This window comes from Protopterus annectens, chromosome 13.part0 (assembly GCF_019279795.1).
Source record: "Protopterus annectens isolate FY-2018-M chromosome 13.part0, PAN1.0, whole genome shotgun sequence".
Classification (NCBI taxonomy): Eukaryota; Metazoa; Chordata; order Ceratodontiformes; family Protopteridae; genus Protopterus; species Protopterus annectens.
This window is the reverse complement of record NC_056747.1, coordinates 402,981,032-402,993,113: the sequence shown is the minus strand read 5'-3', so window position 1 is coordinate 402,993,113 and position 12,082 is coordinate 402,981,032. Positions and strand designations below refer to the sequence as shown.

The 12,082-nt window shown below is 38.1% G+C and overlaps 1 protein-coding gene across 2 annotated transcripts in view; it reads left to right on the top strand.

Moving 5' to 3' along the window:
• The window catches only part of CUX1 (cut like homeobox 1), a 3,879,009-nt gene that overhangs the window by 1,822,778 nt on the left and 2,044,149 nt on the right, over positions 1-12,082 (top strand). For both annotated transcript variants that reach the window (XM_044054027.1, XM_044054028.1), the window contains exon 9: positions 8,465-8,513. In XM_044054027.1, coding sequence (XP_043909962.1) covers positions 8,465-8,513 — 49 coding nt within the window. The remainder of the gene's footprint in view (positions 1-8,464; positions 8,514-12,082) is intronic.

Sequence of the window (12,082 nt, the reverse complement as noted above, 5' to 3'; positions counted from 1 at the left end):
TATTGCTATGATAGCTTAGTGGTTAACTACTGTGACTATAGTGTACAGGGTCCTGGGTTTGAGCCTTGCTGAGGCATTTTATTTTGTTTCTGGGCAGAACATTGGCCGTTGGATCCAAAGTGATTAAGGCACTTTACAGTGGTTGAAAGCGGGTTTGCACGACGGTAAGCACTGCTAACCTCCAGTTGCAGTTTCTTACACTCATTAGCTTCTACTTTGCTTACTCTGTGTGGGCAATGCTTACCCTTGCGCAAGCGCACTTGGACACGCTTACGGTTGCTTATTTGTGCTTAGACCTGTGTACATGTGCCTTATTCAGTATGACACCAACACTTCACATGTACATTTCATACAGTACTCCAGTTCACATTTAATTGTTATTCTGTAGGTTATATGGCAAAACGATGTAAAATTATGTTCATATACAGATTTACCCTGGAAAATGATTTGTGCTGCAGTGGGACTCGAACCTGGAATGCCTGTTCGTTAGGCGGATGCTCTAACCACTCCACTATTCCTGTGCTGCTTCATTTGCATATATGTATTCCTTGTTATCCTCTTCAGCCGTTTCAGCTGCTTTAACCGTAGCTAGGCGATGGGCAAACCTGCACACATACGGTTAGCTGTACTCAGTGTTTTACAACACACCAATAATAGGGATTCTTCTTTTTATTTGACTGTACTGTTGCTGTTAAACACATGGGGACTGTTGGTGGGGATATGCTGAACTTGTGAGCTGTCTCGCTCATTCATTTACACATGCTTCTGTTCTTCTTTGCAGGGACGTGTTTATTCTGAGAGCTCTGCTCTCAGACACACCCCCTGCACTCGTCCATACTCCGTGTAGCATTTGGAGTTCAGGCAGCGTGCCTTCATTAATATGCATGGGGCACTGCCGTCCTCCTCTTAAATGGCCGCTTCCGTACAGGACTAGATTAGTCCTGCACAGAAGATTTAGTAGATCCGGGGGTTTGTCTTACAATTTAACTAAAAATGAAATTTTATTGAAAGATGTCAAAACTTCTGTTGTTAGTATTAAGAGTTTAGAGAATTAATTTATAAAGGTTTCAGATTATTTTTTTTTAATAAACAAACAAAATGTTATTAAACAAGTAATTTTTGATGCCAACTTTTTATTGCTTTCCCAAAGTTGATAAAGATGTTATTTATCCCCTGAGAGGTCTATAGTTAATGGATGTCAAGTTTTTTTTTTTTTTTTTTTTTTTTTTTTAAATACAAAAGATTGGTTGTATAATAGTTATTTTTAAGGTGTGTGATAAAACTAGGTTCGTATATTAAAGACACCATGGCAGTGGTCCAAAAAAATTAGTGGTTTGAAATGGAGAAGTGAATAGTTTTGGATCACACTTGATGTGAACTCTTGGTATATTGGTATTAAACATACTGTGGGTTTGGAAGCATTGAATTATTTTTTTTAATTCTTGTCTATCAGCTGCTTATGTGTGCAGATTAACTAGTTTTTGTTTAAATAAGAATTTCATTACCTTTGGTTAAGTTACTTATAGACAAATATGTAGAACAGCAGTGGAGACGAGTTTGGGGCTGTCATATGCAAAACTGGCTGGGGGTATATTTGAAAATGAATATTTTTGTAATACTGAATTTTTTGAAAATGTGTTTTTTTAATGTTTAGTATATTGATAATGGTTTTGTAAAAGGAAATGTAATTTTTTTTTTAAGAATTTTGTCAGAGTTGAGCTCTGGATAAATTTGGTTTTAATCTTTCTTACAGAATCTGTTGAACATTTAGACCTGAGTTTATCTGGTGTTGATTGTAAGGCTGTAGCGAGTAAACTGTATAGAAAACCTATACAGATGGAAATACATTTATACATGAGAAAATAGCCATCGTAGAGAACATATAATAAGGGCATTGCCCATACATTGAATTCCTATGAGCACACAGGGCTGTAGCCTTTTGAACAACGTTTTACTAGAGTCTAATTATTTAATTAACTTATCTAGAGAGACATTTCTTGGCAGAGCTAGCCACTCCATGGTGGAAACCTTGGCTCGAGATGATTGTCACTCTGGAAGTGACACCCTGACCCCATGTGCAAAATGGGAAAAGGGGGTTGAGGATGAATGGATTTAGAGAGGCTGCAGTGAATATATGTGTGCATATTAGTATGCTTGTGGAATTAATATGAAAGATCTGATCTCTGATGTGGAATACTAGATTAGCAACGTTCTTTATTAATTACAATAATGCTTTATATTTTGTTATGCAGTATAGTACATGTTCTAGGGAGTTGTACAATGCAATTAAAAAATGTTGGCCTATGATATTACAAGATGAGCAGCTCAAACAACCGTTACCCTCTAAACTTAACTTTCCTTATTCTAGAGGTAGGAATGTTCAGAACTGGGTGGTAGATAGCTACTTTAGGTGCCCCATTAGAATCACAGGACCAAAGTAGATTAATGATATTAATAGATTTTCTAATGAGTGCTGTAATATTTATGTTTCTGTGATGTCTTTTAATATTGCTATGGTTAGTAACTTAAGGTTGAATTGTTGTAGACAAAATGTATTATTAATTTTGTCACTTTATATCCCATGGGATTAAACCTGGATATTAATATGAATGTGAGATGAGGTATAGGTAATTATAATAAACCAAATGTGTTTTAATTTTTAAAGTATCAGTTTAGTATATGCATTGGGATTTTTGGTTGGATGTATTTTCACTTAAACCCTTGCACTTTGTGAATGTGTTAATTGATTCTCATCATGTATTCATTGTTTTTAATTTATTTAATTAAGTGTGGTATAAAAATGTGAGCCATATGGTGCATGAAGGCATAAACCGAGGTACCGTATACACCAGTAAAAGCTACAATTTACTCTTTTGTGTTCCTTTGTGTTTTCTGGCTTAAGAAGGGAGAGGAAGCTAAATGTAAAAATCACAAGTAAAAAATGTTTGTGTTGGCAGTCAAAATATTCATAGTGTAATATGTTCTCTATGTGGGCCAAGCCTTTTATCATTGTGATGAGAAGATTTGATCACTTAAGTTAAAAAGTTTATATGGAAGGAAAAAACTGCCTGGATTAAATGGGATAAAATTATTCTACGTATAGAATTACTGGGGTTAGGGCTCCACAATATGTAGGAATATTTTAAAGTAACACATATTGTATATTCATAAATTATATTACAGTGTTCTTGTCAGAAGACTGCCTAGGAATACTGATTTCATAAAATCAGGAACATATACCGTGTGTCTAACCCAGTTATCAAGATGTGTTTTAAACATTTTCATTTTATATAACTATCTAATCTAAACTGGGATTTTATTCCATGTTCCAAAGACTTTGAAGTTTCATAGTAAAGAGTAACTTTGTCTTAATCTAGTGTGAAATTACCCCAAATGAAATTTAAACTATTATTCCTTAAAGGGACTCCGCTCTGGTATAAACCAATATTCAGAGTTAATTGTTAATAGGGATCATGAAATGTTCTGTAGGCAAGTAGTAATTTACTTCTTATCTAATGATAATTTAGAGTGTATAAGTTTAAAAATGTGCATCTTTCTTTGTAACTCAAGTGTTTTATAGAACTTAATTTTGGCAAAATTTAGTTGCACACTTTCAGGACTTTAAATTACTCTACTTGTATTCCAGAGATGGCCTAATTTAAGTAGCATATAATACTATTAAACGTCTACCTTGAGTAATATTCTCAATCATTGCTTCAAGTTGTCTCATAACTTTTGAGTCTTCTAACATCACATGCTTAACAAAAGAGAAGTTAATAGTCATCAGTACACCTAAGTCCTTAACAGCATCAACCACTTTCATTGGTTCATATGAAAGGTATGTATAGTGACAAATACTAGTTTTGCCAAAATTCATTGTTGAACATTTCTATGTACTAAATTTCAGACCAGTATTGTCACTCCACGTGCTAACTTCCAACATGTAATTTTTAATAATCAGAACAGCATTATGGTTCATGATCATAAAACTGACCTTAAAAGTCATCAGCAAGTTTTCAGATCCAGCAATGCTTATTTATTTATTTTTGGTAAAATTACAAATACAATCTTAACAATTTTGGTTCCAAGATAGATCCCTGAGGTTCATCAAGTTGAAAAGGTAGTAAATCAGACTGCCTGATGTTAATAATTACAGGGTTATGTTCTACCTGTTCACCAAAACACAGTCCATTTTATAATATAAGGATTGATATTTGGATTTACTTTTACTGTATATAAGAGTAAGGTAGGGAGTCAAGTGCATCGGTCTTGTGCATGTAAACTACCCTAGTGGTTATACCATTGTCTGGAGCCATGGAGATATGCTCATAAGAAGACCAGAGTCAAGTGGGGTAAGTTGATCTTTCCAATAAAGCAAGGTTTGGGATTACCTGATTTGAAGTAGTATTTCAGAGCTACACTGTTAAGGCTCCCGTACATTTTAGACACGTTTCCTGAAGACATGAAGCAGGTACTAAAGGACACACACAAAAAACTGCTATTAGGAAGTTGTATATGTGCAAGTGGAAATTAGTTTTTAGTTGGTGCCAGTCCAAGAATCAGGAACCCTCTTCAGGCCCACTGTTGCTGGTCTTGATTATTTATGTGAGTTACTATCCACTGGCGTTTCTTATCCTTCTGTCAAGGTGCATTTGTCATCCATTTCTGCATGTCTAACCTTTGATCCCCCCTTTTGTAATCATACTCCAGTTGTACAGTTTTTAAAGGGGTGTTGCATATCCATCCATCTAGGAAACAGGTGAGTCCTCCTTGGTGTCTTAGCTTTGTACTTGAGTATCTGAGTTGCAAGCACTTAAGGTGAGTCAAAGCTACTTAATTTTTCACAAGGACGTGCTTTCTTTGAGAACTGGTCTGAGTTTACTTTAAGCCAGACAATTCATCTTCCTGTCTTCTTTCCTGAACCCATCAATAAGGTAGAAAGGATTCATCACCCTCTGGATGTTTGTAGGCAGCTTAAATTCTATGGAGACAAAACTCAAGCCTTCAGGAAAGCTGAACAGGTGTTTGTCTCCTGCAAGGGTAAGAGGAATGGACGACCAGTGAAAAAGCAGGCCATTTGCAGGTGGTTGTCTCATGCTATTGCTTTTTGTTACACTCGCCATAATAAGCAACTTTCAGGCAGGGTTAAGGCTCACTCCACAAGGGCTTCAACATCTTTGTTGGCTTTCTGGAAAGGGGTAGACTCTAGAAGTATTCTAGAAGCAACAAGTAGGTCTTCTGTGCAAACTTTTACAAAGTGCTACAAACTGGATTAATTTTCAAGCTCCAGAACAAGACTGATAGGACCATTCTCCAGGGGATCCTGGAGACTTTAGTTTATTGTCCTCCTCCTGTTACTAGCCTTTTAAGTTATGGTAATCTGCTTATTTACTTTAGGCTACTGCAGCAGTGATCTATGACTGAACATAGTTCAGTTGTGTAAGTAAACTTACCATAATAATAGATGACTGTTGTAGTAGCCTCATCTGCCTCTTTCTGGCACCTTTTTGCTTTTCTGTTGCCGGGGGTGGATGTTTTACCCTTTCATACGTAGTTTACTGTTGGGTTTGTTTCCTAGCATTGTTCTGTCAGGGCTCTTGCATCCCTCCTGAGTAAAAAAATATTCTGAAGATTTGTGCTCTGCAGTTGCCCTTTTATGGAGTTGTGTTCGTGCTCCTGACAGCTGGAGTTCTTTGTAAGATGTCATTTAGCTTTGAAAGCTGGATGATCCTCGGGGGTAGGACCCATTTAGCTTAGGCTACTACAACAGTGATGTAGTATAACATTTACTGTTATGATAAGCTTGAAAAGTTTACTTACACAACTGTACTTTATGAGAATGTGTGGAATTGTCTGAATTTTGTTGGGGAACCGATATTCACTGAGGAGATGATGCTACCGAGTTGGTGTCTAGGTTTAGAATTGTTTGGAGACATAGTAAGTAAGGCCTTATTAGGTTTAATGTTGTCAGCTTCCAAAAAAGCAATTTGAAAATTTGACAAAACTGGAAATGTAAGATTAAATCAACCATAAATGAAGTACTGAACATTGTAAAAGAAATAAAAGATGTTGTGATGGTGTGACAATGTGAGGTATTGCCAGCTATGCTAGGAGAAGTAGGGCAGTGGATGGGTAACATATACCAGCACAGCTAGCTGGAATTTTGTAAAGAATTATGTCTTTCATATATCAAAATGATTTCTACAAATGCTTGAGTTGAGAAACATATTTGTAAAGCTGCTTGTGTTAAAAATGTACCATCAGTGTGCCCTGTTAGACAGAAAAATAAATATACATGCATTTTTGTGACTGTTTAAATGTATATCTTTTAACACAGGATACTGGAAGAGAAGAGGTTAATCTCAAACTTTGAAAATAGTTTGAAATTAAATTACCTGGCTTAGGCCATAAAGATTATATCTTACAGTTCTCAATGCGACCAGAGAAAAAAAGTCTGTACTAGGAAGCTTTTGCATTGTCGTTGGGGTGAACTAATTGCTATTCTGGAAGGGTGGAGGTTTGAAATTGTTTTATGACTTCCAGAAGCTGCAGCAGATCTTAGTAAGGCTGTGCGTGCGTGTGTGCGTGTGTTTGTGTGTGTGTGTGTGTGTGTGTGTGTGTGTTATTGACATGTGTGCTAAATCCTGACAGCTTCTAGCCAAGGGGGGAAGCATGGGAACCTGAAGTCAAATGACCAGATGTATGTGATGTCTTTCTGTAATCCATCACTAAAAATAATGTTTAATACTAGGTGAGACTGAAGTCTCAGGGCACTCTGTTTTGTAACCTGACAAAGAAGGATCTCTTACTCACTTCATCTTGCCTTGCTCTAGTAAGTAACCAGGGAATAATAATTCTTTAGATCAGTCAGGAAAATATAGTGAGATTAGTTAAGTATTATTTTTCTATAACTATGTGAACCTGTCAACCTGTGTTCATTTGTAATATTTCCTGTGATTGAAACTCTGGTGTTTATTATAAATAGATATTTAGTATTTTCATGTTCTTTTATTATTTATTACTAAATATCCAAACCAATTCAGAAAACAAAACCTAAAAACTATTGAAAAATAGAGCAAGAAACCACACTGAGTCCAAAAATAAGGTAGAAATTTATGTTATTTTTGGACTCAGTGTGGTTTCTTGCTCTATTTTTCAATAGTTTTTATTACTAAATATATTTAAAATTTTCATTGTGGGTAGTCTTTTAGAGAATATTTTAATCCCTGAGTGTACTTATATATAGGTGGTGGCCTGCGAGAAATATCTTTCCCAAAAAATGCTAGCCATCTTTTGTTGCATGTGGTGGGAAACTGGTGAATTAAAAGTCTTTGCTTTATGAAGTAGATATGGGAGGTATAGTTGTGCTTTCAATTGTAATTTTTGTAACTTTCAGTGATTATGTTCATTCTTTGTATTTTGTATGTTATTCATTTGGATGGAAATTTGTTTTATACAATTTTCTAACAACAGATTGTTTATGGAGTATTGAAGAGGGAAGGTGGGGTCTATGCAGTATATATGTTTATCTACATTTCACTCTATTTTAGTAGTTTGGGTATTTCTTAGTAATCTAAGCTCCTGGCTCAGTCTTTTTTCTCTATTGCAGGGTTTATCGCTCAGTTTTCTTTTTGTTTTATTGTCTCTCTGTCAGCTTTATCTTAGAATAAGTGCCATGCATCCATTAAGACCTTTGCAGAGTTCGTTGGTAGAATGCATTTGTCCCATCATACTGAGAACATACACACCAAAGACCTGTACTACATCCTGAGGTTTGTTAATCTTATACTAGACACTGACTTAACAGTTATTTGTAAGTATTACAGTGGAGACGTAGGGATTTAAGTTAGAGTTTGAAAATAAAATAGTAACTATTTCTTGAGAAAACTAATTTATTTACATAAGGTCACAGGAGATTACTAGGATATAAACCCAGATGTCATATTAAGCCTAGCCGTTTCATCTCAATGCAATACCTTATAAATGCTAGTCAGTACCCAAGATTGCATTTAATGATGACTGCCTATGTCCTGAAGTGTTATGGGCTCTATCTCTGGTAAGAATGTGCTTCTTGTCTTCATTATGCTGTTAATATGAATTAACTCAGTTCATGAAATTATTGCAGGTTTTATGTAAGGGGAGATTATAATTTTATGGATAGTTTTGCCTAGGTGTCTGAGTTAGCTCATTTTTATTTGAAGTTGTTGTCAAGGATAAAGCTTGATGACACGCATGTGACGGTCATCTATTGGAAAGTATTGTGCCAGTGTAGAATGCTTGTCATCAAATAAAGTGCCATCGAACTGCACAGTTTTTAAAGTTACATAACTTTTCCTTCCAACATTTTCATGGAATTTGTACTGGAGTAAGTAATATTGGTAATGTTTATATAAAAAAGGAAGATATAATTAGATGTTTTTAGAATCAGGTTGTATCTTTAACTTAATGACTTTTTGTTTATTAGGGCTGATGAAGTTGAGATGATTATGACAGATCTGGAACGAGCCAATCAGGTTAGTTATTTCTCTCTTTTTTTTTTTTTTTTAATGTAACCACTGTAGTAATACTGAGCTTTGCTAAGCACACCAATCTGCCAGTGAATAAGGATGACTGTTACGTCTTGTTTGCCAGTAGTAATGCAGCCAGCCATATGCTGCAATTTCTCCACTCCTAGCTTTCATTTTATAATATAGAATAAGGACTTGTTCCCTTCTAAAGTACTCACTGCTTCCTGCTTGATTACATCACTTGGCATTTAATTCCACAGTGCCACTGTTCTTAAAAGAACAGTAATCACTGCTTCCTGCTTGATTACATCACTTGGCATTTAATTCCACAGTGCCACTGTTCTTAAAAGAACAGCAATGTCTTCTGTGGCCAACCTTGTACTTCCAGTAAACAAATGTTCTCTTTTCCATCAGTTGGATTGTTATGGCAAGTGCACATTGTAGTTAGTGATGCTTACCATGTGGTTTCTGAACTTTGCATAGGTATTTAAATACTTTCTGAATGGGGTGTCATTTTATTGCATTTTACTCTGTCTCTCTCTGCTGAATGTGAAGCTACAGCTGTAACGTGGTTTGGGTTTTACAGTATCTTGTTTTTCTGAGCTCTTAAGTGGATTATCAGCATTGCTCATCCAGTTCTGCATTTGCCACTTGTCAGACAGTGTCCATTGTTACTTTTCTGGGCTCTTAAGTGTATTATCAGCATTGCTTATCTAATTCTGTGTTGTAGTCACTTTTCAAACCTAAAACAAAAAGCCTGTTTTTGGCTAGCTGTGTGAGTTGTAACTGGAGGTTGTGGTAATTAAACCTATTCCCTTGGTATTTACAGTAAGCTGTCAGTTAACCGGAACTCAGGCAGCTGGCACTCTCAAGCAACCGGCAAAAACATAAAAACATATTGACGCAATACAGTACAATTTTCATGTGTTACACTTTCTGTTTTTCCCCCTGGAGAAACATACCTTACTTTTTTATCGTTTTAGAGTTTTGAAAAGGAAGATGGGAATAAATTCCCTCTCTCCCCAACCTGTGAACAAATTAAACCAAACAAATAGTATAGCGTACAGTATTAGTCAGGCCTGTTTTAATAGTAACTTTCAAGCAACCAGAAACTACAGATCTGATGTAAATCTTCATTCATTCCTTACTGTTGGGACTTTGGTTCCGTCCTCGGAACCAACATGGCTGTTACAAAGCTCGTGCCAGCCAAAAACTCTCAGGTAAGTCCTACCCACAATGTTCCTCTCATAGTATCTTCAGATCTCGTTTTCCGCATTCCTCAACAGATGTGCCAAGCCTTTCTCTCACGCTAAGTGTAGTGTTTTTGTGGTTTATCTGTATAATTACCTGGTAGTCAGTTATTTCTTTTAAGCCTTTCTCCTCATCCTTATTTCTCATATTTTCTTACCAAAAACCTACCCTCTACCTTTGGTAGTTCCTTTCATACCATCGTTGGTTCTGTCCCTGTCTCCTATCTTTGGTAGGCTCTTTACCTTACCACTTGTAGTATTTCTTAGTACCGTTGTTGATACTCTTTCTTTCTGTTTAAAAAAAAAATTTTTTTCTTTTACTACTATAAGTCTGCTGTTGTTTTCTTGCGATTTTGGTAATATAGTGTTTTCGTGATGTCTGATAAAACTAAACTTGGTTTTAAGCAGTGTGATAAGTGCGGGTGTAAGATGCCCAACTCAGACGGTCACGCCTGATGTGTTTATTGTTTGGGCGTTAGCCATATTAATGTGTCGTGTGTGATATCTGTTGTGGCTTCAGCAACCGTACGTTAGCTGAACACAAAAACAATCTCATATTAAAGGGTCTGTTGAAAACACCATTCTCGGAGGCTCTTTCTGTGACGCAGGTCTCACCACCTCCTTATCCAAAAGATATTAAAACACGTAAGGAAATAAGGAAAACATAAAGAAAAATGGAGTCAATCTGTACTGACATCTCTGTCCTCTTTGGAACTGAGGAGACACCAGACTACTTTGGCGCCATCAGCGCACACAGCTTCAGCACTGGCATCTCTGCCTTCTACCTTGGTGCTGACCTTGATCTTCACAGAGGCTACTACTCATGTACCAGCATCGGTGCCATCCCCGGCCATGGTACCGATGTCTTACTCCGCTCCACCTATGATGACATCTGTAGTCCCAAAGATTGAGCACCTTGCCAGAACAAGGTATTCCCCATCTTATGACCCTTTTTTGGGGCAGCAATTTAGCCCTTTTATCGAAAGACCTGAATCTCCATTGGCAGCATCCATCAGATCCACCAGGAGTCTCACGGAACAGGATGTAGTGAGGGTTTTGGACCAGCTTTTGGCAGCTAGATGCTTACCAACCCCGACTAGGTCTTCCCTCCCTCTTGGAATGGAAGCTTTCTCGCCATATTCACCTGTTTATCCTCTGACCTCCTCCCAGGTTTCAGAGATTTTGGTACCGATGTCCATCCTGGCGCCGACAGTGGAGGCTTCCCCTGTCTGTTCCGATAACTCTTGGTACCACGGCTCCTTTGGAACTGCCGCATCATTGGAGCAGTTATTGGGCTGTCTGCGCTGTGACTCCTAGTTCAGTGCCATTTTTGTCTATGGCACCATCTACAATTCCGGCGCCGGCAGCTACCGGTCCTCTCAGAGTTCCTCGCCCGGAGGTGGGCTTGTTGGGGCGGGGTGTGAGCCTGGTTTCGAGATCGTCCTTCTCGGTTCTGGGCTCACATCCCTCTTCCTTCGGGCCTGCATTTCAAGTGATGGAGAGGGTCCTCGCTTCTACAGGCTTTCATTTGGATTCATTGGCATCGGAACCAGAACCCCCCTCTAGCATGCAGCTTTCCCAACCCCTTACTCTAAGATCTTGGGCTCCAGAGTCGTCCTCAGAAGACCCCACTGAGGTGCCACCTCGGAAGAAACTTTGCAAGAGGAAGCATCTCGATTCCCCTGAGGAATCCATCACCAAAGACACTGATTACGATGAGGGAGAAGGGTCCCCACGGTCTCCCCCAGAAGATTTCTCATTTGGAGACATTCTCGTGATCCTCAAACAGAGGGGAGATTGGAAATCCTCCAACCCTTCTTCGGAGGAATCTGTGTTCTTGCAGAATTTCCATGCTTGACCATCTACTTCCTGGGTGACCCCCACCTGCAGATGAGCTCATTAGGCTTATCGTGCAGCGTGCCTGGAAGGCCCTGGACAATAGAACCTGTCCCCCTGGGTCCCGATAAAATTTTGTCCACATCTGAAGACCAGTCCAACTGGTCCAAGCAGCTGGTAGTAGATTCCATGGTCGTGGCGGCAGCCACTAAGAGGCAACTGGCAGAAGATAGTTCCGCTGTTCATTCCCTGAACAGGGAGTCTTGGGCTTTGGACAGACTGGGGAAGCAGACCTTTGCTTCACCAACCTTTGCCATTCAGTCCCTGAATTACCTGGCACACTTTACTCTCCTCCAAAGAAACCTAATTTTAGAAATGTCTGCCTCTTTCGTGGGGGTACTGCCTGAGGAGGTACGTGATACTGTTGCCTCACAACTACCTACCCTAGAATCCATCTCAAACTACTCGATGCATTTGATTTCTCAATCC